The sequence below is a fragment of the Mastigoproctus giganteus genome, chromosome 4 (genome assembly GCF_048544385.1).
Source record: "Mastigoproctus giganteus isolate SK-2022 chromosome 4, ASM4854438v1, whole genome shotgun sequence".
NCBI lineage: Eukaryota > Metazoa > Arthropoda > Arachnida > Uropygi > Thelyphonidae > Mastigoproctus > Mastigoproctus giganteus.
The window spans coordinates 20,878,348-20,900,555 of record NC_143578.1 but is presented as its reverse complement, the minus strand read 5'-3'; the positions used below and the strand labels follow the sequence as shown (position 1 = coordinate 20,900,555).

The window sequence follows — 22,208 nt, the reverse complement described above, 5'->3', positions numbered from 1 at the left end:
TCAGGTGAGGTAGGGGTTTTTTTTTTTTTTTTTTTTGCTGATTCTGTATGCATTGCTTTCTTGCATCATTTGCCCATACTACCACTATTAATTACTGTTAATAATAATTAGTAACAATAAATAATTATCAATCAGTAGTAATAATAATAATTAGTATTATAAATAGCAAAATTTACATCAGTTTTTTTTTTTACCACCAGTTAAGAAAGTGTCATCTCAGTTAAAATGATCTCTCTTCTGTATGGCTACTGATAAAAGTTCTCTTATTGCACAACAGATACAGTATTTATAAGAGAAGCATGATGTTATTTATTTATAATGAGATATCACTATCAGCTGGCCAAACCGGACCGCAGGGGAACCTCAAACGGACGGAAACTAGAAGACTTCCTAGCAAATTCAATATTTACAGTCATAAACCAGCCGTTCTGCCTCCCAACATATTGTAACATGCTATGGGAAGAAACGATCGACATAACTTTAACGTCCAGAAATATAGATACAAACGTAACCCACTGGACTGTACAAAACGTGTGGACTACGTCTGACCACCGAACAATCACTTACAGCATACAAAGGAATCAGGCTAGAACAGTCGCCACTAAATACCTGTCAAACAGATTCGCAATCGGGAAAGCAAATTGGGACGCCTACTGCAATTTCTTATCCACCCAAGGGAGACAGTACATGGAGGACTTGGACAGATGGGAGACTGAAGGTGAAAGGATAGACCCCAGCCAGTTCGCACAAGATATAACCTGCATAATCACCAATGCAGCGGAAGCATCTATGAAAAGGAAAACTCCGATGATGGGAGCAATGCCATGGTGGAGCCCGGAGCTGCAAAGAATGAGAAGACAAGTACAGGATAAAAGAAAGCAGTATCAAAGGGCACAAAGAACATGCCCCAGGCGGAAGTCGCGGAACTGAGACATCAATATAGACAAATCCGAAACTTTTATACAGAAACTATTAAGAAAAACAAGAAAACATCCTGGGAACGACTTGTCCAAGTAACAGGAAATACTGAACCCTGGGGAGTGGCGTATAAAATCACCACAAACAAACTCCGCAGAGGCGAAGTGATGACCGCAACAAAGATGGCACAAGGAACATTCACTGCAACATGGCACGACTCAATAAAGAACATACTCAGCAATCTAATCCAAGACCCACCAGGCATACTAACAGAGGACCAGAAACCATCTGCCAAGCAAACGAAGAATATGAGACCCGACAACTAGAACCCCCTTTCACAGCCAACGAACTACAAGAAGCGGTATCACAAACCAGGAACAAAAAGTGCCCTGGCCCCGATCTCATTGAGCCAGAAATGGTCAAGAAAGCAGCAGAGGTTATGCTGGACCTCCTGCTCCGACTGTACAACACCTGTATCAAAGAGGGCCAGTTCCCCACCAGCTGGAGGACGGCCAATCTAAAACTGATCCTCAAAAATCGAAACAGACACCAGGAAAATCCCAATTCATATAGACCCATAGCCTTATTGTCGACACTAAGCAAGCTTTACGAAAGATTATTACATAAAAGGATCCACAACCACTATAATGAGGCAAACCTGAATTCGCCCAAGCAATACAGCTTCAAATTGGGATCTTCGACCATAGATGCTGTCCAAGGCCTAATCACCAAAGCGATGCAGTGAACCAAGAAATATTTCCTGGTCATAGCCGTCGACTTTGCTGGGGCGTTCGACACCCTCTGGTGGCCGAGCGTCCTTTGCAGGCTCAGGGCAGCAAGAACACCAAGCAATTTGTACAGGAGCATCAAAACTTATCTCTAGGACAGAAACGTCCAAGTAATAACGCCCTACAAGAAGTTGACCTGGCCGGTCTGCAGGGGCTGCCCTCAGGGATCTGTCCTGGGGACGCTCCCGTGGAACATAGTGTTTGACGAGTTCCTCACCATGAACATGGACCTGGGGAAGGTGGAGGCCCAGGCCTCCGCAGACGACCTCATACTGACGGTCATGGCGGATTCCAGACAGAACCTTGAAACGCTTGCAAACCATGCCCTTGAAACCTTGCAGGACTGGGCAAAACTACACACCTTAACAATCTCGCCAACGAAGACGGACTCAGTACTATTGAGAGGGAGGTTAAACCTTAGAAGACCACAAATCAAGCTGGCAGGACAAACAATCAAACTGTCAACGCAAATTAAATATCTGGGACTGATCATCGATCAGAACTTATCATTTAAACCGCACCTAATCTATCTAAAAGAGAAACTGCGGAAATACACAGCGCTCATTGCAGAGTTACACGCAGGGACAGGGGGCTAAACAGGAGAACCCTATCCCTGTATTATAAAGCCATCTTCATCCCGATAATAACATATGGATCTCCCATATGGTACAAGAAAGCAGGAACAGCAGTGAATAAAAGGATACTGGACACGATCCAACGCAACATATTATTAATAATAACAAGAGCATGTAACATGGTTAGTACGAGTGTCCTACAGGTCCTTGCGGGGACCCTACCCTTGGATTTAGAGGTAACCCGTTGCGGACTTATGTATCTACTAGCCAAAGGAACCCAAACCACCTACAACGGTCTTACCATTGACATCACCAATAACAGGAAAAAGAGAAACAAAAAATAGTGGACCACCTTGTACAAATTTGGCAGAGAAGATGGACAGACGTGGAAAAAGGAGCGATAACAAAAAAATTTATTCCCCAAGTAACCAAGCTGTATCCCAAGGCTCCCGCATGGCTGTACCCAGGCCTAAACACTACTTTTCTACTCACCGGCCACGGGCCTTTCAAGGCCAAATTAAATGCCTTGGGCATAATCGAAGAATCACACTGTCTCTGCGGCGAACTAGAAACATGGCATCACGTTATGCATCAGTGTGAAATATACAAAGACATCAGATGTCAAATGATCACGAGAATTAAATACATCCCTAACACCCAGGAACACCATCTCCTGGACACACCAGAAGAATTTGCGGCCTTTAGTCGCTTTGCCCAGGATGTCTTCTCCAGAAGAAAACTACAAATAGCCATCCACCAAGAGTAATGAAACCAAATATGGACACAAAGGAATACGAGAAACTAAGGATGGGGATATCAACCAATGATTGATGACCATTGGAATATGCCACCCAAAGTTGAGAACAGAACGCCACCCGTTTAAGATAACAGAACTCACCTGATAGGGAAGTAAAAAAAAGAGCTATCGCACAATCAGAGAAGGATGCTGAAAGAGGAACACAAGGATGCGGCTTGCCCCATGAGTGACAATGAGGAGAAACAGACGTGAGACAAAGGCCATATTGGAGACCTGAAGAGGGCACTCTAGCCCTCTTCACCTATAATTCCTAACTCCCCGGGAGGAGAAGGCGGTCACACGGTTCCCCCTTCTCGCCATCCCCTGTTTCCTCTCTGGTGGGGAATGGACATGCCCCACTGAAACTGGGGCTGCCTTCTCTATTGGCTCCATACTTCTGCCTTCCCCCCAGTCTTCTGCCTCCCTCCCCTCTATCTTCACGCTAGCGAAAGTCCCACACATCAAAATTAATACATCAAAACCATCATACGCCCAGCATTCGGCCTAAAAAATTAAAGCGATAATATCCCCACGTCAACGCAAATAATAAAAATCACTTTATTTTATTTTCTTGATGACCATTGGAATATGCCCCCAAAGGTTTTTTTTTTTTTTTTTTTTTTTCGGCCGCTTAGTTTCCTAAGCGGCAGGACCTGCCAGAGTAAACTAAGTCTACGGAGTTCCTGGCCTGCCTCCACGGGGCGTAAGTGGAGCAACGTTGGATCCCAACAGGGGTCCAGCGGCTAAATGGCCAGAAGAACAACGGTACACGACATTACACGATCCAAGATCCATATACTTTTAAATCTCTGGCATTTACAGTGTACTGTAATACATCACAACGTAAACTACGTGGAGATGGGGGGAACCCCTGGTGCCGCTTGACCCTAAAAACACACTATCAGTTGGTTGCTGTAATAGCTACTGTCATTTCATCAGCAGAATGTAGATCTATTTATTTTGTAGAATGTGGATCTCGTCTTATACCAGATGCTTAGGAAAAAAGTGATATATAATAGCTTAATATTTGTTTTTGTACAGCTTCATTGAGCTCTATTTTATAGAATCAAATCTCCCACTTCCTATCTCTTATCTTGGGTTAAATTGTCAATGGGTTCAGATGCTGTGCTAACGAGGTGCTCAGCTTAGTTTCACACTAATAATAGAATAATGATAACTGAAAGTCATCTTGGGGGATGGGGGGTTATTGAAAGAGAAGCATCATAAATTAGGAATACTACACTTCCCTAACACAAATTCTGCTAACTGGTAGTAAATGATTTGTTGAAGCCAACCACTTAACAGACAAAATGGAAGATCAATGTCACATTCCAGATGCCCACTTTATATAAGAAATTTGACATTTTAAGACAATTTGTTTTTAAGTGTTATACAAATAAAAAAAATAACAAAAATAAAAGAAGATAACATCTAAATGTTGCTTTCATAATTTCATTTTAAAATATTAAAATTATAAATTCTGGATAAAATGTAATACTAAAGAATGCTTACTGTTTTTTTAATATTACAAAATTTTTGAGTATAAAATAAAAAATAAAATTAGATAAGATTATCATCAAAACTACATAAAACAAAAAAACTTTCAACATTTGATAATTTTATCTAATCAATTTTATTTCAACGAAAACTTTAACATCGTTTTTAAGACTTAATACATGATATTTGCATTAATTTTTGGTGACACAATCACTTCCTAATCTTCTGATATATTTAATTTCATTTTGTTGTTAATTAATGTGTAAACTTTTAAAATAATTTTGGTGTTCTATTAGCTTAAATTTTGGCTTTTTGTGTATATATGCACCTGTGAAACTGACTTCTCAAGAAACAGCTGTATAGTACAGCATCTGTGGACACAGATAATAATATTATTTTTTTTTTGGTAGTTGTTGGTGCATCGGCTTCTGTGGCCATAATGCACCTCCCAAGGTTTTTGCAGTACTTTGATCCAAGCCTGAGGCGGGATTCGAACTCGCAACCTTTGGGTTGCCAGGCATGCACTTTACCCACCCGGCTAGCCCGGTCGGCAATAATAATAATATTATGGGACTAATTATGAATAAAATAAAACAAATCACAAAAATCAGTAATACTGACTAATCAAAAGTAATTCTAATATTTTTCTTTTTGAAATTTAGATCTATGATTTAGATCTATCATATATTACAATCTGGAAAAACATGCAACAGAGTTCTTGCTCATGACAGAAACATAAGAGAGTGAGAATGCATAAAAAAGCCATCTATTTCAAAACTTAAAATTAAAATATAAGGTAAAAATGTTCCATTCAATAGCCATTCAGGTCACATTTTTAAAAGTGGCTTGAATGGCTATGTGTTCATTAGACGTGTTCTTTCTTTTAAAACTAATTTTTAGCAGAAACATCTTGTTTTTACTTAGGTGCTTTTAAAAACAGAAATAATGCAATAAAATTAATGTCCAGTTATCTGAAGTATTTAAGAGTTAGGAAAGTAAATGGTGATACATTAGAGGGTAATGTTTAACTAAAATAAAAATCTTAGGAAATATTTTCAAATTATAAAAACTTACGGGTAAGCAGCCATTGTAGCCAATTTTACATAAACATCCTTTCGAATACGATCAACAGCTGTGTATGGTTGTGGAGGCGGAAGTTTGTGTTTGGTACAAAACTGGGAAGGTTGTAAAATATAATCCTGCATAACAGGAGACTGGTCACCCTTTGCTGCTACAATAAGAACTGGAACTTTGCTATCAACAAAGTATTTCTGAAATAGAATAAATAAGTTAAGAAAATATTAACTCTAATTGAGATTAATTATCATTAAATGTAATTTCAATAATAACAAGAATGTACAGCCACTCCCTGACTTACGTAAGGGTGTTCTGCGGAACTTCCCTAAGTCGGAATTTCCCTAATTGCTTATGCAGCACTCACAAATTTGATTCAATTTGATTGAAGCAAAAAAAAAAAAAAAAAAAATGTTCGATGAACATGTAAACAGAATTATTTATTCAATTTTTTTATCTCATGCACAGGAAAAATGACAAAAGTGTAAAAAATTACAAAAATTTCAAAATTATAAAATTACAAAAAGAGAGGGGAGACAGGCATAAAATTTTACCTTTTGAGCATCGTTGCCAGAATTAACTTTCCAGCCGATAAGCACGTTGCTGCAGAAGTTGAGGGCTGTGGAGATTTAGAAGAGGTTTTTTCCAACACATCACAAAATTTCTCTGCAGCTGCAGAATTGGCACTGGCAACTTCACCGCATACTTTAATGTTTTGGAAACGTGATGCTTGAAACTATTAAACCACCCGTTGCTTGCCATGAACTTGGCTTGGGGTTTGCAGTACTTATCCTTAATATCTTCATAAATACTTCTTGCTTTTGCTTGACTGGCCATTGGACTCAGGGGCGCTTCTCCTGAATTTGATTTTCCATCCATATTATTAATAGCTTTTCCATCTTCGATATAGCACCTGAACACTGTTTTGTGATTAATGTTTATCTGAAATGTGCTGATCCTTTAACGTGTTCTTTTATACGTGCACTGTCCTTTAAAATAGTATTCACTATTGAAGAAGTGAGACCTAATTCCCATGCAATAGATAAACTTTGCCCTGCTTTGTACTTCTTAATCATTTCTCTCTTCACTTCTAAATCAATTTTTGTTTGGTTTCCTAACACTGCCACCACATGCACTTTCCGTTGGTCATTTTCCCTTCATCATAGGTGGTAGATGACTTTCATCAACCGGTGAAATACCACCACTTTGCTTATTGGAGGCTTGAAGTGGTGACACCCATGTTTAGTCTCTAGAGCAAAGTTTCCGGCATCCCCCTCCCCCCATACCTCTCTTTCAACCCATGCACGGTACTAAGTACTATAGGTTTTGATACCTTTCGTGTTTGGGGTTTTCATAAAAAAAAAAAAAAAAAAGTAAATAGGAATGAAGAGAAGATTCTGAAAATTTATTACGTTTTTTTATATGAATGAAGATTTCAGTGAAGGGCAACACATTTCACCATAATATTGTAACGTAAAAACCCATAGAATTCCAGTTATCGGTATTGTAGCAAATGCAATAAGATCGAGTTTACTATCATTTTATAATAGACTGTGCTAATAGAAATGAACTGGAAAGTGCAAACTGATTTTATTGTTTTATGGTAGTGACCTCCAGAAATTTGTTTTAGAAAAATACCACAAGGGCGTTCAAAATTGGTTATTATAATGTAACATATGATAACGATGAAAGTGTAGTGCAATTTCCATTATAAAAATAAGCTTTTAGAGAGATAAATAGCTTAGTTATTTAGCGAAAATTTCAACTTCTGAGGTCTTGGAACAAATTACCAAAAAAAAAAAAAAAAAAAAAAACACAATGTGTTATTGGGTTCACATTGTAATGTTGTCATGATACCTCTATTTAGTTATCCTGTAGGTTATTCCTACAGGATGCAAAATATGTTTCCACGATTTTTTTTAAGTTTGCACCGGCCAGCAAAAACTTGCGTAAAGTTGAATTTCCGTAAGTTGAGTATTATATAAGTTGGGAAGTGGCTGTACAGTAAATTTGCATTCAAAAATCAGGATTTTAGCAACATCCTAATCACTTTGCAACACAGAAATGGCAGCTACACTCCTGTGGATGCTTCTGTACATGTTTTTATACAAGAGTACTTGCAGTGGGCAAGACTCTTGTAAACATTTCATCTCTCACAAACCTCTCAAAATTTGTATTTACATATTAAAATTTTCTTATTGTGTAAACATATGAAAATGAGTTTTACTGACATCACAGAAGATATTGCTTCAGGAATTTATAGTATTTTTTCGTGATTCTATTTGTACATGTATCTATTATTAAATAGATTAATTGGTGATTAATCAAATTTATAATTTTATGTGCATCATGTGCACATAAAATCATGTGCATAAAAGTGTTAATTTGATTAATGATCAACTGATAAGACCGTGTATAGTTTATACTTAAGATTAACTTGCCAACAATGTGTTTTTTGTCCTTTTTTTCCCCTTTAACGTTTTGAATGCGATGATTATGAAAATTTCTCAAAGTGCAAGATACACATGTATCCTGAATGGTTATAATTGACATAGTGAAAATGTTACTTCTGCTCTGTTGGAATACTGCATAATCTTTCTGTAGTAGTTGATCTCTGCATGCTACAAATACAAATATCATACAATACTAGGTTTCAAAAATTCAGCAAGAGTTAAGTCCCAATGTTGACATTTCATTAAGTTCTACTGTATATGGATATAATTTACAATATGATACTAGTCTAATACATAAAATCCCTGAACACTTGAAAATCAGATACTAAAAAATTTAAATATGGATATAATTCCATATAAAGTTATTTTTGTGGCAAATAAAAATGCCACAGTTGAAACGTCCAACTATTACCGTCAGTTGAGAAACTCTATCCTACAGGTGTTCAGAATTGCAACTTTCTGGAGTTCCTTTTAGGTGTTCCTGGAAAGCATATTGCTGCTAGGCCCTTGTGTAGGGTATTTGGTACCATGCTGGTAGTTCACATGGTGATCACAATGGTCGTTACTGGTTCCAACATCCCTTTGACCTCCTGTCATAGATCTGTGTACTTCCTGATCTTTTCCTCATAGGTTTTCTGGAGGTTGCTGATGTTGGAAAGCTATGTTTATCAGGTAGGTAGCCTTTTCTTCTTATCAATAAGAGTTATGTCTGGTTTGTTGTGTAGGATCATTGTGTTCATTATTATGAACAGTCCCAGTATAGTTTGAGAGTGGGAGAGTCTCTAGCGCAGCCTGGTGTTCGTCCTTGTAATACAATACACCCCTAACAACTGGTATTTCTGTGCTACCTTCTGATGTATTATCTATTATCCATCATCCTGCAGTGATGTTGGATCATTTCTGAGGCCAGGTGGCATTGTCGACATGTGTCATCTATCACTCCAGGTTCCTTTTCTATAACTATAATTTTTAATGTTGATTACCTGGTTTTGGATGGCAAGCATGAATCTCAGGGAAGAGAGTCCTGTTTGTGAGTAATGCACTGGAAGTCATTTTATCTATGTCAGGTTCACCATTGTCATTGTCTTGACACATCACCTTACAAATTTCCATCGTTTTGTGAATGTCCAAGTCCGATTCATACAATTTATGCTGATTTAGTACGAGCTCTTCATTGGCATTGCAGATCTTGACATATGCCATCTCTGTTTCCTCATTGTGAACTGGAATATGCAGCGTTACCATCTCGCACTTGTACTTGTCGAGATCCTGAGCCACATCATAGTTTCGATAGCATATTATGCATGGATGCTGTCATTTCTTGCAGATCCCATTAGCACTGCATGTGCAATTTGCAACAAAGCATAACAGAGTAACATGATCCAGGTGGCGTGGTCTCTTCTTGTATTTGTCAAACCAATTCTCTTTCCATATGTCACATGAACTCTCTGCAAGGTTCTCCTCGTTGGACTTCTTCACTCTCTGTCGCTTGATCCGCCAAACAGTGGGAATGCAAACTACCACCACGGAGCTCTCCAACATGGGCTGGCTTAGCAAGTAACAGGCAACTTCTTGACTCGTGATCTCGATGCTGTTGACATGTCAATGGATAGTTTTCTGGTGATCTCGACAATGTCGAACTCTGGGTGCTCATTCATGATCATAATAACCTGTTGCTGTAAATTGTTGATCCCTTGGTTTGTCTTTTCACACACTCAACGACATACTCAGTGCAAGAGTATTCTTCCGTAATCAATTGGATGTCAGTGCTTGATTTCAAAATATTACAGATTAATGGGCTGAATGGATTGTGCCACTTCTCACTCAGCTGACGTTTGACAAATACCTTGGGCCAATTTATGCCAGCTCTGAGCACATCCAAGTAATAGTCATAGGAGTTTACATCGTTTCTCCTGATGAAGGCATCGATTAGCATAATCGTTATCCTCTAGATTTTGCCACATCTTCTTGAACTAGGCAGCGTATTTTACTTTGCGTCCGCCTGTCTTAGGCATGGACACTAATATAGTGGTCGAGTGACAAGGCATGAATGGTGCTTCAAATCGACATGTCTGTCGTTTATCTGGCATTATTTTCTTGTAACATGTGAATGTATGTTTGTGAGTTTGAAGCTTGATGCTCCCCGAAGCCTAGCTAGTGAGACAGACACTAACTTGTCAATCATTACGATGGTGTCTTCTTTGATCTCGCTCAAAGGGTCTTTGGAACACTATTTAGCCACAGCAAAATGTGAGTGTATGGACTACCGCAATGTTGAAATTCTATGCGCTTTAAAAAGTTGACCACGTAAAATTGATCAAAAGGGCTATAACGTTTCGAAAATAATTTTATTTTCACATAAAATAAAACATCTTTTGTGTGCACAAGATACACACACACTTTTTTTTTTGTTTCATTGTGCTTTTCTAATGCAGTTCAACGAAATCTAAATGAATGGCATTTCAATTTTGTAAATCGGTTCACTAGAACTTGAGATATTGTAAGTCATGAAAAATGTGTCTCACACTCTAATCATGCTACTACACTCCCATCACTAGTCTGTGTTCGGTACAGGCTAGTGGTGGGAGTGTGGGAAGAGTCTCTAGCAGAAGCCGTGGATGACCTCACTTTTGTGATGCATTTTTTGTGACCGATCAGATTTACTCAGTTGATGCCCCCAAGGATGTTTCACATCAAAAGATGAGGAAAGCTGTCAAAAGGTGCACACCTGCTCCACAATAATGCCTCTCCACATTCCTTGCATGCTGAAGTGAGTGTGTCCACAAATGTGGGTCAAACACTGCCACACCCTGCTTATTCCCCTGACTTTGCAACCTTTAGATTTCTTCCTCTTTTCTGCCCTGAAGTTCTTTCTTCATGGAAAACGTTTTTCTGCTGATGAGGTGATTTCTGCTGCAGAGTCATAGTTTGAAGGACAGTCAGAGGACTCCTACAAAACTGGCATATGGAAGTGTATTGAGAGGTGACAAAAATGTGTCATTCTGTCTGATGACTATGTTGAAAAAGTATAATACGCTGTTTGTTTCAACCCTCTATCACAACTACTTCTCGGTGATCACAAATCTTTTTTTGCACCCCACCTTGTAAAATAGCATATGGCAACACTGAAATTGGTCATACACATTTTCAATTGGAACTATCATTTCAAAGAGTTTATCAATGGTGATCCATGATCCAGACAGCTAACAAAATTCAATAAATGATGAAATTGTCTCAAGTGCAAACCCAATATGAAATGACTGTAGATTAATTTGTGAAAGATTTGTGAAATCACCAAAGAAACCTGTATTTCTGTCAGATTGTGTAATTCCATTTTAATGAAAACTTTTGAACACAAGGTGTGTTTCTGCAAAGTTTGTGCCATGGATCAAGGAATAATGTGAACATTGTTTATTTTAGTCAAACAAATTGAAAACAATTTGTTTGACTAATGACAAGGCATTTCTGAAACAGATTTGTATGATCTCAAAAGCAAACAGCAGTCATCTAATCTGGAAAACTAATATAAAGTTTCATTTTGGTGTACTTAGCAGTAAACTTCATTAAATAGCAACAATAGGGATGAACTTTTCATATGTCATAAAAGTGGAAAATCAAAGCCATCAGATATTTATGGTATGTGAATATAGTTCTATAATCTGACTGGGGTACATACAGAAATTAAAAATATTGTAATAGATAGTATGTATACTTCATAATGCAGATTAGCATCTAGGTGTAATAATAAAATTATTTAAAAATACACTTGACATATTAAAAAACTCTTAATCGCCTAAGTGGAACATACCAGATATATCCTAGCTATGTATTCAAATGATGATGGATGGCTAGAGTCATACATTAAACAAACAACATCACAGTGTAGCTCAACAGGAGTCAGTGTATCATTCATACTAAATATATCTATTTCATGGAGCTGTAACAAAAAGAAAAAAATTAATTTACAGATACACAATAAAGAGTACATATACTATTCTCTGATATTTACTCTGACACATCAATGACAAACAAAGGGCCATCTCAGAATAGCTATTACTGAGATTGAAACTGGAACATAAATAATGAACATCTGGCATATTTGTGAAATGAATAAGCAAGTTTTTGGGAGATTTAGATCTTTTCTCAAGTAACTTTCTTCAACTGACTATTCATGATGCATTCAGTAGATAAAGTGCTAATGAAATTTTTGATTAGGGCATACATACAGCAAGATCATAATTAGCTTCTTGACATAAAACATGGCTCTGACAATGGCAACTGCATACACAACTACTTGGACTCACTCCAGTCACCAGAGGGCAGTGAAATTATGAACTAGTTGATTCATATGGTTAGTCCAGTGGACTCTCTAGCAGATGGCCTGCAAACACCATTTTAGAGCAGTATACTTGAAATATAAGGAATACTGGATCCCATCATGACAACCATCATAACCTCAAACGACATCACTCATACTACATGATCAAAAAGATGAGGCTGCCAGAGCTTTGCTCTGCAGACTAAATGTGAATTTCCCCACTAAGTCTCCAATAAGCAAAGTGATGGTACTGCACCAGATGATAAGAGTCATCCACCACTTGGTATTGCCTTGTTGACACAGAGAGGTGACATTCCTCTGTGAGATGTGGATGCCGCATCTTGATGCTAGATGCAGAGTTTCATTACTTGCTTGTGGGGGGGGGGGAGGAGTAATACCCAGTGTTACTATCCATCTCACCATCATGACTGTGTATGCTCAGGACCTGGTTGTCAGAGAAGGACTGACTTTATGAACATCTGGCCTACCTGACTCACAAATAAAACCTGAATATCAGTTCCATCAGGTTTTAGACACCAAGTAGCAAGCCCTAGCCTCTCATACCTGGAAGAATGTCTGTGACAAGCCTCGGCAAAATTGATTCATATTAATTTGGTTCAAAAAACTTGTTCTCTGAAGAGCATTATTAAATGAACAAATTGGTTCTCCAAATATGATTATATTTAGTTAAAATTAATTTCTTAGTGGTAGGTTAAAATTTATTTAAGCTACCATTTCAGATAACCCAGTTGGAACTTTCTATCTATGAATTCTGTTTGGAGCTAGCAGACTTTTGGCTGCCATAAGGAAACACACTTTTGTCTTAGGAATAGAAAGTTGCAGGCCACCAAAATTTACCAAAGTTATTCTTAAATTTATACAGCTTCTGCTATGAGTTCATAAAATATTTGAAGTTGAAACATTTCACTGGGTTGTATCAGTATACAAATCATTTCAAAAACAACATAAAAATTTGCACTTTTTTTTTTTTTATCATATCGGTAAAGTACTTAAAGTGTCAACTTGTTTTAATATTTAACATGCAATGTCTTTCATGGTTTTTGTAATTTTGACTTACAAGGAAGGCAGCCTTTACTGATTTATTTATAGGGGAAGGATGTGTTTTGGCTTGCATTTCTAGACAATTGGGAACTTGAGTTAAGAGCTAAAAATGTGTCATTTATTTTCTTTGAAAACAAATCTTTAATTATATTAGTTTTTAATAAACTAAGTTCTTTTATTAATTTTCATTGGTTTCTAAATTGAGAGATTTATCATACCTGGCCCATATTGCATGCCTTGCATTGCAAACAGAACAGAACGTGCATTGCCTATAGCACATCAAACTATTCTCAGGTGCTTATCACAGCCATATTTGTCCAAAAGAATTAGAAATTCACAATTAAAAAAAAAAAAAAAAAAAAAAATCTGATTTTAACGCAGTTACTATAAAAGAAAAAGATGGAAAAGCTATATGGTACAAACTCTACTATGATAGTCAGATGGAGGAGTCAAATTGAGCGAGAGAGAGAGCTTCAAAACCATGAAGTCAATATATATTAATACGAGGGGATATCAAAATGTTTGTACCCTTACATAGAAATAATAGCCCTAGAAAGGTGAAACTTCACAGGAACTTTAATCCTTTTCTATGTATTCTCCATGTATAGTAACACATTTCTCCCATCTACGGATCAGTTGTTTAATACCTTGATCACAGAAGTCAGCATGTTTTGCCTGAAACCACGATTTGACTTCATTGATGACTTCCTGAGATTAATCAATCAAAGTGGCGTCCACGCAATGGTTTCTCCATTTCTTGAAACAAGAAGTCTGACGGTGCTAGGTTAGGAGAATAGAGTGGGTTCATCTTAAAAAGGTACTTAACATTGGCATTACACAAATTCAACAGTTAGTGAGAATACTGCAATTGACATTACTTCTGGAAGGCGTCAGAACTTGGAACTCATCATGCGGAGACCTTAGACATGTGCAGATGGTTATGTAAAATGCTGTGGGCAGACCCATAACTAATTCCCATTGCATTTGTGATGAGATGAATTGTCACGTCTGTCACTCAGCACCAGTTGCTCAACTTTTGCAATCGTCTCACTGTCTGTGGATGTTGATGGCCTTCCTTCTCTTGGCTCATCAAAGACACTTGTGCGACTGCACCGGAACTCCCATTTCCACTTTTTTACATTGCCATAGGATGGACAATTCTGCCCATACACTGCTTTCATTTCTTCATCAATTTCCTGAGCTTTCTTGCCCTACAAATGCAGGAGCTTGATCACTGCTCGATACTCCACTTTGTCAACCAGAGGGTCCTTCCTCGGATTCCGAGCTCCACCTCTGGTGTACAATCACCTACAGGAATGAAATTTCACATGTTAGTTTTTGAATATGTGGACAATTTATATTAAAAATGACATCTTCCTACTGATGTTTTCTTTAAGTCAGGGTACGAACCTTTTAATACCCCCTCATATTATTTTAAGTTTAAAGTTTTAACTCATCCCTTTTGTATGCAGGGAGTATTCTTAGTGTAATTATTTATTTCATGTGATTAAGTTCAACTATTATGCTACTAATGCCTTTAAGTCCAATCGCCCCTTCAGCCAGAATGCACAAAACATTTCTTCTAAATTAAGTATTTAACATGTGCCATACAGCATAACAGGAAATATAATTACAAAATGCAAAAAACTAACTTTTAAAGTAATTAATTTCTTAAAGTAGCATAACATTTTGAGAAAACAATACTCATAGAAAATAAATCAATTCTCAGGTAAGTTGCATGTTCCAAACATCTTTTTAAAGAATGAAAAAACAGAATTCACCAAAAATATTTTAGAAATCTAGATAAGTAAAGTGTATATGACAGAAAACATGGTGTGTGAGCAGAGTCACCTTTTTTTTTGGTTTTGAAGTCCATACAGATAAGTTCAGTAAGTTTGAATTTGAAACCATTAAGCATGTGTATATGAAAATCATAATAAACAAGTGATATCTGAAAGAATGTTAAGCTTTCTGTAAAATTGTAACAGACATGATTTCTGGAAATCATCCAGGAAAGCCAAAAGCTGGCAGGTCCATACATTTATGTAAGGATAGATAAAGCTACACTAAAAGATGATTCTTTCTGATTATAAGGTACACTGAAAAAAATGTTATCAACAACAATATATAATACTCACCAGAAGATATTTTTCTTGTCCATAAACCTGAACAGAATTTATTGTATACTGTGGAAGTTGAGCTTTATTAAGAGAAGACTGCTGTTCTAGTGTTTTATTAAGGAAACCTTGCATAAAAGATGTCTGTGAAAATACATTAAAACTTCAAGTGAGAAAATGATCATCCAAACTGGAAGAGTAGACATAATGCAATGTTAGATTTTAACTATACAAGCAGCAATTTATTTGCAAAGTACATTTTTTTTTCATATAACTATTCTTTTAAGCTTTAATATTAATAATATTCTTATTATAACATATCCTAATATAGTTAGGGGAGGATGTTATGTGGTTGTTTTCCATTAAGATGTTACTATGTTTAATACCACTCTCATACCATGTACTGGATATGGGAAGCAGTAACCCCAGAGTAATGTATCAACTGTGTGGTACTACACTGACAAGGTATGTTCATGTCAGATGGCACCTGGGATTTCTCCCATCAGGTACTACACTGACAGTGGTAGAGAGTGAAAAGGACCTGGGGGTAATTGTGCAGGCAGATATGAAGTTCTCTGAGCAGTGCAGACGAGCTGCAAGAGTAGCTCATGGTGTCTTGTCAATGATATACAGGAATTTTTTTGGCAGGGATAAGGAGGTGATCATCCCCTTGTATAAGGCAATGGTCAGGCCACACCTTGAGTACTGTATACAGGTCTGGAGGCCTCATTTTAAGAAGGATGTAGAGATGATGGAACTAGTACAGAGAAGGGCAACAAGATTAGTGAATGGAACAAAGGGTTGCTCTTACGAAGAAAGGCTTAAGTTTTGCATATTACAGTGTCTGGAGACTAGGCACATGCGAGGTGTGATTGAGATGTATAAAGCTTTGAATGTTTTGAGCATGCTCAATGCTGATGGGATTCTTCCTCTTGCTCAAAATAATCGCCTGAGAGGGCATAAATTCAAATTGAGGAAAAACAGTTGTAGGATAGATGTGTGGAAGTTTGCCTTTAGCCAGCAGGTGGATGATTGCTGGAACAAACTTCCATCTGTCGTTGTAGAAGTTGATAGCTTAAACAGATTCAAGGCAGAACTAGAAAAACATTTGGAGCGAGTGGATGGGTGAAATAAGACGGGTCTGTGTGTGTGGTTTTTTTTTTTTGTCTGATGCTATATAAGCTTGCTTTCTTGCATCATGTGCCCTGCTAATGCTAAATTAATAATATAGTTTATTAAGCTATCCACCTAAACTACTATACATTAAGGTGACATTTCAGGTATCTTACTGATACCCATCATCAGACCATGCTGCTGACAGACTCCTCTTGCCAACACTCCAAGAAACCTGATGTGCATACCCATGCACATTAGGTTTCTGGGGTATATCGGTAAGATACCTGAAACGTCACCTTAATGCATAGTAGTTTAGGCAAATAGCTTAATAAACCATACTATTAATTTCACGTGATATAAGAATGGTATTAAGCATAGTAATAATCTTAATAACATTCATATTATTTTGTTTTGTAAATTAAAAGGCTAGATGAATGAAATCCGAAAAAAAAAACAGTCTGGTATTACTTTGAGGTGCAAGTGTACATGAAACATTATTTTTGTGTCATCGCTGACACAAATTATATACATTGCTTTAAAACATAAAAAAAAAAAAAAAAAAAAAAAAAAAAGGTTAAAAGCTGAAGATTTCTTAACACAACTTTCAAATTATACCAGTAAAACCTCAATTAGTATAAGTTATATATAAGGGATGCATTTATGAAAATCTGTGTGAAATGAATTGCTACAAAATTGGATCACTATTAATAATATGTAATTATTAATATTACACTTATTTTTTTCACACAGTTCATAATTGTCTCTACAAGAGATGTAAAGTCTATGGTGTTTTGAACTTCCGATTTCTTGTCTCAAGCTCTCCTTACAACTCAATTTTACCTCTAAGGGTAACCTTTGCTGTTGCAGACCTAGCTCAAAATGGATGACCATGCATATGATGAGATCAGGAACAGAAAAGAAAGTTACATGTGATGAATAAATTTATCATGACACCGAACATTATGACAAGTAAAAATTAACATTTAATAAAGGCACTCGGGGAATACAAAATGCTAAAGAACACTTTGAAGACTGACAAAAACAGAAATAAGAAATTTTTTGCTTGTGTGAATATTAGAAGGAAGGGACTGACTTCAGTGATCCATTTCAGGATAGCCTTGTTAACATTACTTTAGTTTACATCTTTTGAGCTCAGTAGTACTACTGGCCCAATTAACAGGTAGTGGGAAATAGATGACTGCATGTTCTCCAATCAATGCATACAGGTGACAAGAAAGACCCATGCTGTTCTATCAAATATTTGCTTGTAGAGACAGGGAGGTCATAATCCTACTATATAAGGCAATTGTAGGTAGCAATCGGAATACTGTGTTCAAGTATGGAGACTGCACCTAAAAAATGATGAATGGTCCAAGGCTGGGCAATGTTCCTGGTGAGATTGGCAAAAGAACATTTTGATGATGAAAGGATTCAAATATGTGGACTAGAGAGCTTAGTAACTAGGCACTTCAGAGGAGACCTAAGTGGGGTGTATAAAAGACTCTGGGAGGAGAAAGTAAAATGAATGAGAGCAAAATTTTCACTGTTATTATTCCAAAACTAGGGGCCATAAATTTAAATTATGGGGGAAGGGATTTAGACTGAAATGCAGGAAGATTTCTTTTAGCCAGTTAGTTGTTGATTACTGGAATAAGCTGCCACCATGGGTGGCTAAGGCTAACAGTTTGGGATGATTCAAAGGTCAAATGGATAGGCACTTATATCGTCATCATCATCATCAGCCATTTTCAATCCACAGCAGGATGAAGGCCTCTCCAGCACCTTTCCAGTTCCTTCTGTTTTGTGCAATAGCCATCCATTTACTACCCACAAACTAGTGAATTTCATCTGTCCATTTCCGTCGCTGTCTTCCAGGTTTTCTTCTAGCTCCTCTTGGATACCATTCTGTTATTTTCTTAGTCTATCTGTCATCATGTATTTGAGCTGTGTCCCCCAAGACCATTTTAGTTCTTTAGTTTTGATAAAAATGTCCTTTACTTGAGTTTGTTGCCTAATCCATGTGTTTCTCTTCTTATCTAATAGTCTGATTCCTAATATAATTTGTTCCATTCTTCACTATGTAGTTCTCAGCCTCTCTTCCATTCTTTTGGTGAGTGCCCAAGTTTCACTTCCATAAGTCAGTGGAGTATACACTGGTTCATTATTTTACATTTCAGACAAATTGGGATATTGTTCCTCAGTATGTGACTATATTTCCTGAATGCTATCCATCCAAAATTTATTCTTCTCTTGACTTCCAGCCATTTATCATTATTACAGCTAATGACTTGTCCCAGATAAGTATATGAATTCACCTTTCCAATTACTGCTCCTTCAATGATTACATCCCTTTCTGTGGCATACTTGTTCATCTTTAGTCCAAAATCCTTACTAACCCTGCACAACTGATTAAGATTTTCTTCTTATTTTTTGGGATCATGGCTTATGATCACAATGTCATCTGCAAATTGTAAATGGTTTAGGTACTCTCCTATTCACATTGACTCTTTTCTGCGACCAGTCTAATCTTCTGAAAGCATCCTCAAGGGCAGCAGTAAACAACTTCGGCGATATTGTGTCTCCTTGTAAAACTCCTTTCTCAATTTTAAATTTGCTACTGTCTTTGTCTAGTCTAATAAAGGAGGTAGCATTCTCATATATTTTCTTCAAAATCATATGTGGGTGTCTTTCCAGTGTCTGAAACATTGCCTTATGCTGTATGGAGTCAAATGCCTTTTCATAATCCACAAATGCCAGGGATAATGGTGTTTTATATTCATTTGCTTTTTTGCTTTCTCCATTAGCTGTGATATTACATGAAGGCGATCCATAGTTGAGAATCCTGTCCTAAAGCCAGCTTGCTCTTTTGGTTGATTCTCATTAAGTATTCTTTCTAATCTGTTAGTCATGACCCTTGTGAACAACTTGTAGATGTGGGATAACAAGCTAATTGGTCTATAATTTCCAATTTCTGATTTATCTCCTTTCTTATACAGCAAAACTATGATTGCACTATTCCACTCCTTAGGTGTTGCACATTTTCTAATGCATTTTGTAAAGTCTTGCCAGTTTCTGTGTCATGTCTCTTCCTCTCAATTTTAACAACTCAGAGCTTTCTGATTCTTCATTTTCTTCAATGCATGTTCTACCTCATCAGGAAGAATATCGGGTATGTCGTATGTGTTGCTACTTTGCAATCCATCTTCCCCACTGCTGGCATCATTCCCTCACTCCTTGTATAATTCTCTATAGTAGTCTTGTGCTATTTGAATTATGCCTTCTCTGCTATTTTTTTAGTACACCCTTGCTATTCTTCAGTTTCAGTATCATTTGTCTTTCTGTATTACTGCTCATGGCTGCTGATTTAAGTCCTTTGTTTTCCCTTAATGCTTGTTCTACTTTCCTTATGTTAAATCTTCTTATGTCATCTCTGAGTCTCTTTCTAATGGCTTTGCAAAACTCAGTATATTCAATTTTATCCTTGTCAGTGTTTATCTTGCTCTTCATTTGTCATCTTTGGTTCATCATGACAAGTGTTTCTTGGCTAATTTTTTCTTCTTTCAATTTCTTTTTACCTATAGGTTTCTCAGGCTTTATCACTTTCAGAAAGTTGTAGTATTCCTCGTCGATATCTTGGTCCTGAACATTCTGCAGAAGCTCAAACTTGTTCTTAAGTTGCAGTATATACTGCTTTTTTTCCTCTTCTGTTATCTCAAAGACCATCGTATTATTTACTCTAGTCAGTTTTTCCTTTCTTTTCTTACATCTATATCAAGTGTGCATTTTACCATTCTGTGATCATTTCCAACATTTACCTTGTTCAGGATAGTAACATCATTCACAATATATCTTCTGTTAGTGAGGATGAAGTCAATTTCATTAGTGTTAAATGGATTAACACTAATGAAATTGACTGAGCTGTGCAGGGCAAGATATTTCAAACTGGAAAGCGAGCTAGTGTGCTGTCATCAGCAAAATTATGAGTAAGGTTTCTAGTCAGTGGAAGAAGGTATTTAGAAAACAAGATGAAAAAAATGAAAGCAAAAGAACTAACCCTTGGGGAGCAGCGGTGTTACTGGAGAAGCTACCATCACCCACACTGAGTGGACAGAAAATGGGGTACCCAATTGTAAAAAAAAAAAAAAAAAAACAGTTGGCAATCCATAAGATAAGTTCGTTTAGAAGACCTTTATGATCAAAAGAAATGTCAAGAGCAGCTGCTTGAGTTTCACCAAATGTTTCCATATGAATTTGTGAAAAATGATGAGTAATATAAACCAATATATCATCAATGGATTGACACTAACAGACTCCATATTGGCAATGGTTTGGAAAAGTTCTCCACTACTTAACTGGCTGGATATGAGAAAATTTACAAGCAGAAGGGAAAAAAAAAAACATCAATGGAATAAGAAAGTATAAAATGGTAACACAGAACAGGAGCAAGCTCAGAAACACAGGTTTTGGGAAGAAGTTGAGAAATGAGTAGTACCTAGAGATCAAGGTGGTTCAGAATTCTTCTGACATCCCTCTGTCAAAAGATCAAGATAGGTAGGAGATGGTTTACCAAGATTATCTGTACAAGAGTTTGAAGAAAATCAGGATGCTAGAAATCAGCTCTATCTTTAGTTGAAGTTGCAGTAGAACTATCAGATTGTAACAGAGGAGGAAGCATAAGTGCAGCCAATTTAGCAAAAGACCGGAAGGCTTGGCCACTATTTTTTACAAGAAGTACTCTGCACTTATTGACTTCATTTTTCCTCTCCAGTTAACGAATATCGTTAGAGTACTTACAATTCATTTGAAACTACCCTTCTAACATTTCTTTCAGCAATAATTTGAATCATCATTCAGGACTATGCTGTTTCGTTATGAACAGATATATTTAAATCTCAGTTAAAAATGATAGGAATAAAAAGTATTTTCCCCTTTAATTTTATGTCTGATTACTGACATAAAATTACTGAGTTTAAGAGTTGCAGGTTTCTCTTTAGTGTCATGATGTACATTAATTATGTCACAGTATATTAATTATTTAAATTCATGCACCTTTCCATCTGTCTAATCTTTTCAAACAGATTAGGAAAGTGCTTGAAAAGTAGCATTTTTGCTACTTTTAAGAACTTCCCAGTCACTTTTGTGACTGCATAAATATGCATTATCATGATTATGTTGCTTTCAAAATCATTTTTATCTTCCAGGCTAATATTGCTTTTAATATTTTCTTAACTGCTTTTTAAATTAAATTTTGCTCTACAGTTCATTAGTAGCATGAACCTTTCTCATCAGACATTTATTTAAGAATTCAGAAATTTTTTTATTAATTGTACCAAGTTGGAAACAAATATACGGTACGCTAATAGTTGAAGAAATTTCCTAGGGGGTTTGATTTAAATTTTTTTTTTAATGAATAAATGCTAAAGTGAGCACAGGAGCTATTAGTATTAGCCATATGGTGCAAGGAAGCCTGAGGCTTTTGCTTGACCAGCCAAAA

The 22,208-nt window shown here is 36.7% G+C and overlaps 1 protein-coding gene across 5 annotated transcripts in view; it reads right to left on the bottom strand.

Moving 5' to 3' along the window:
• The window catches only part of Miro (mitochondrial Rho GTPase), a 202,438-nt gene that overhangs the window by 40,945 nt on the left and 139,285 nt on the right, over window positions 1-22,208 (bottom strand). For all 5 annotated transcript variants that reach the window (XM_090371388.1, XM_090371387.1, XM_090371384.1 and 2 more), the window contains exons 17-19: window positions 15,620-15,742; window positions 11,910-12,038; window positions 5,649-5,845 (exon numbers count right to left, since the gene is read on the bottom strand). In XM_090371388.1, coding sequence (XP_090227514.1) covers window positions 5,649-5,845; window positions 11,910-12,038; window positions 15,620-15,742 — 449 coding nt within the window. The remainder of the gene's footprint in view (window positions 1-5,648; window positions 5,846-11,909; window positions 12,039-15,619; window positions 15,743-22,208) is intronic.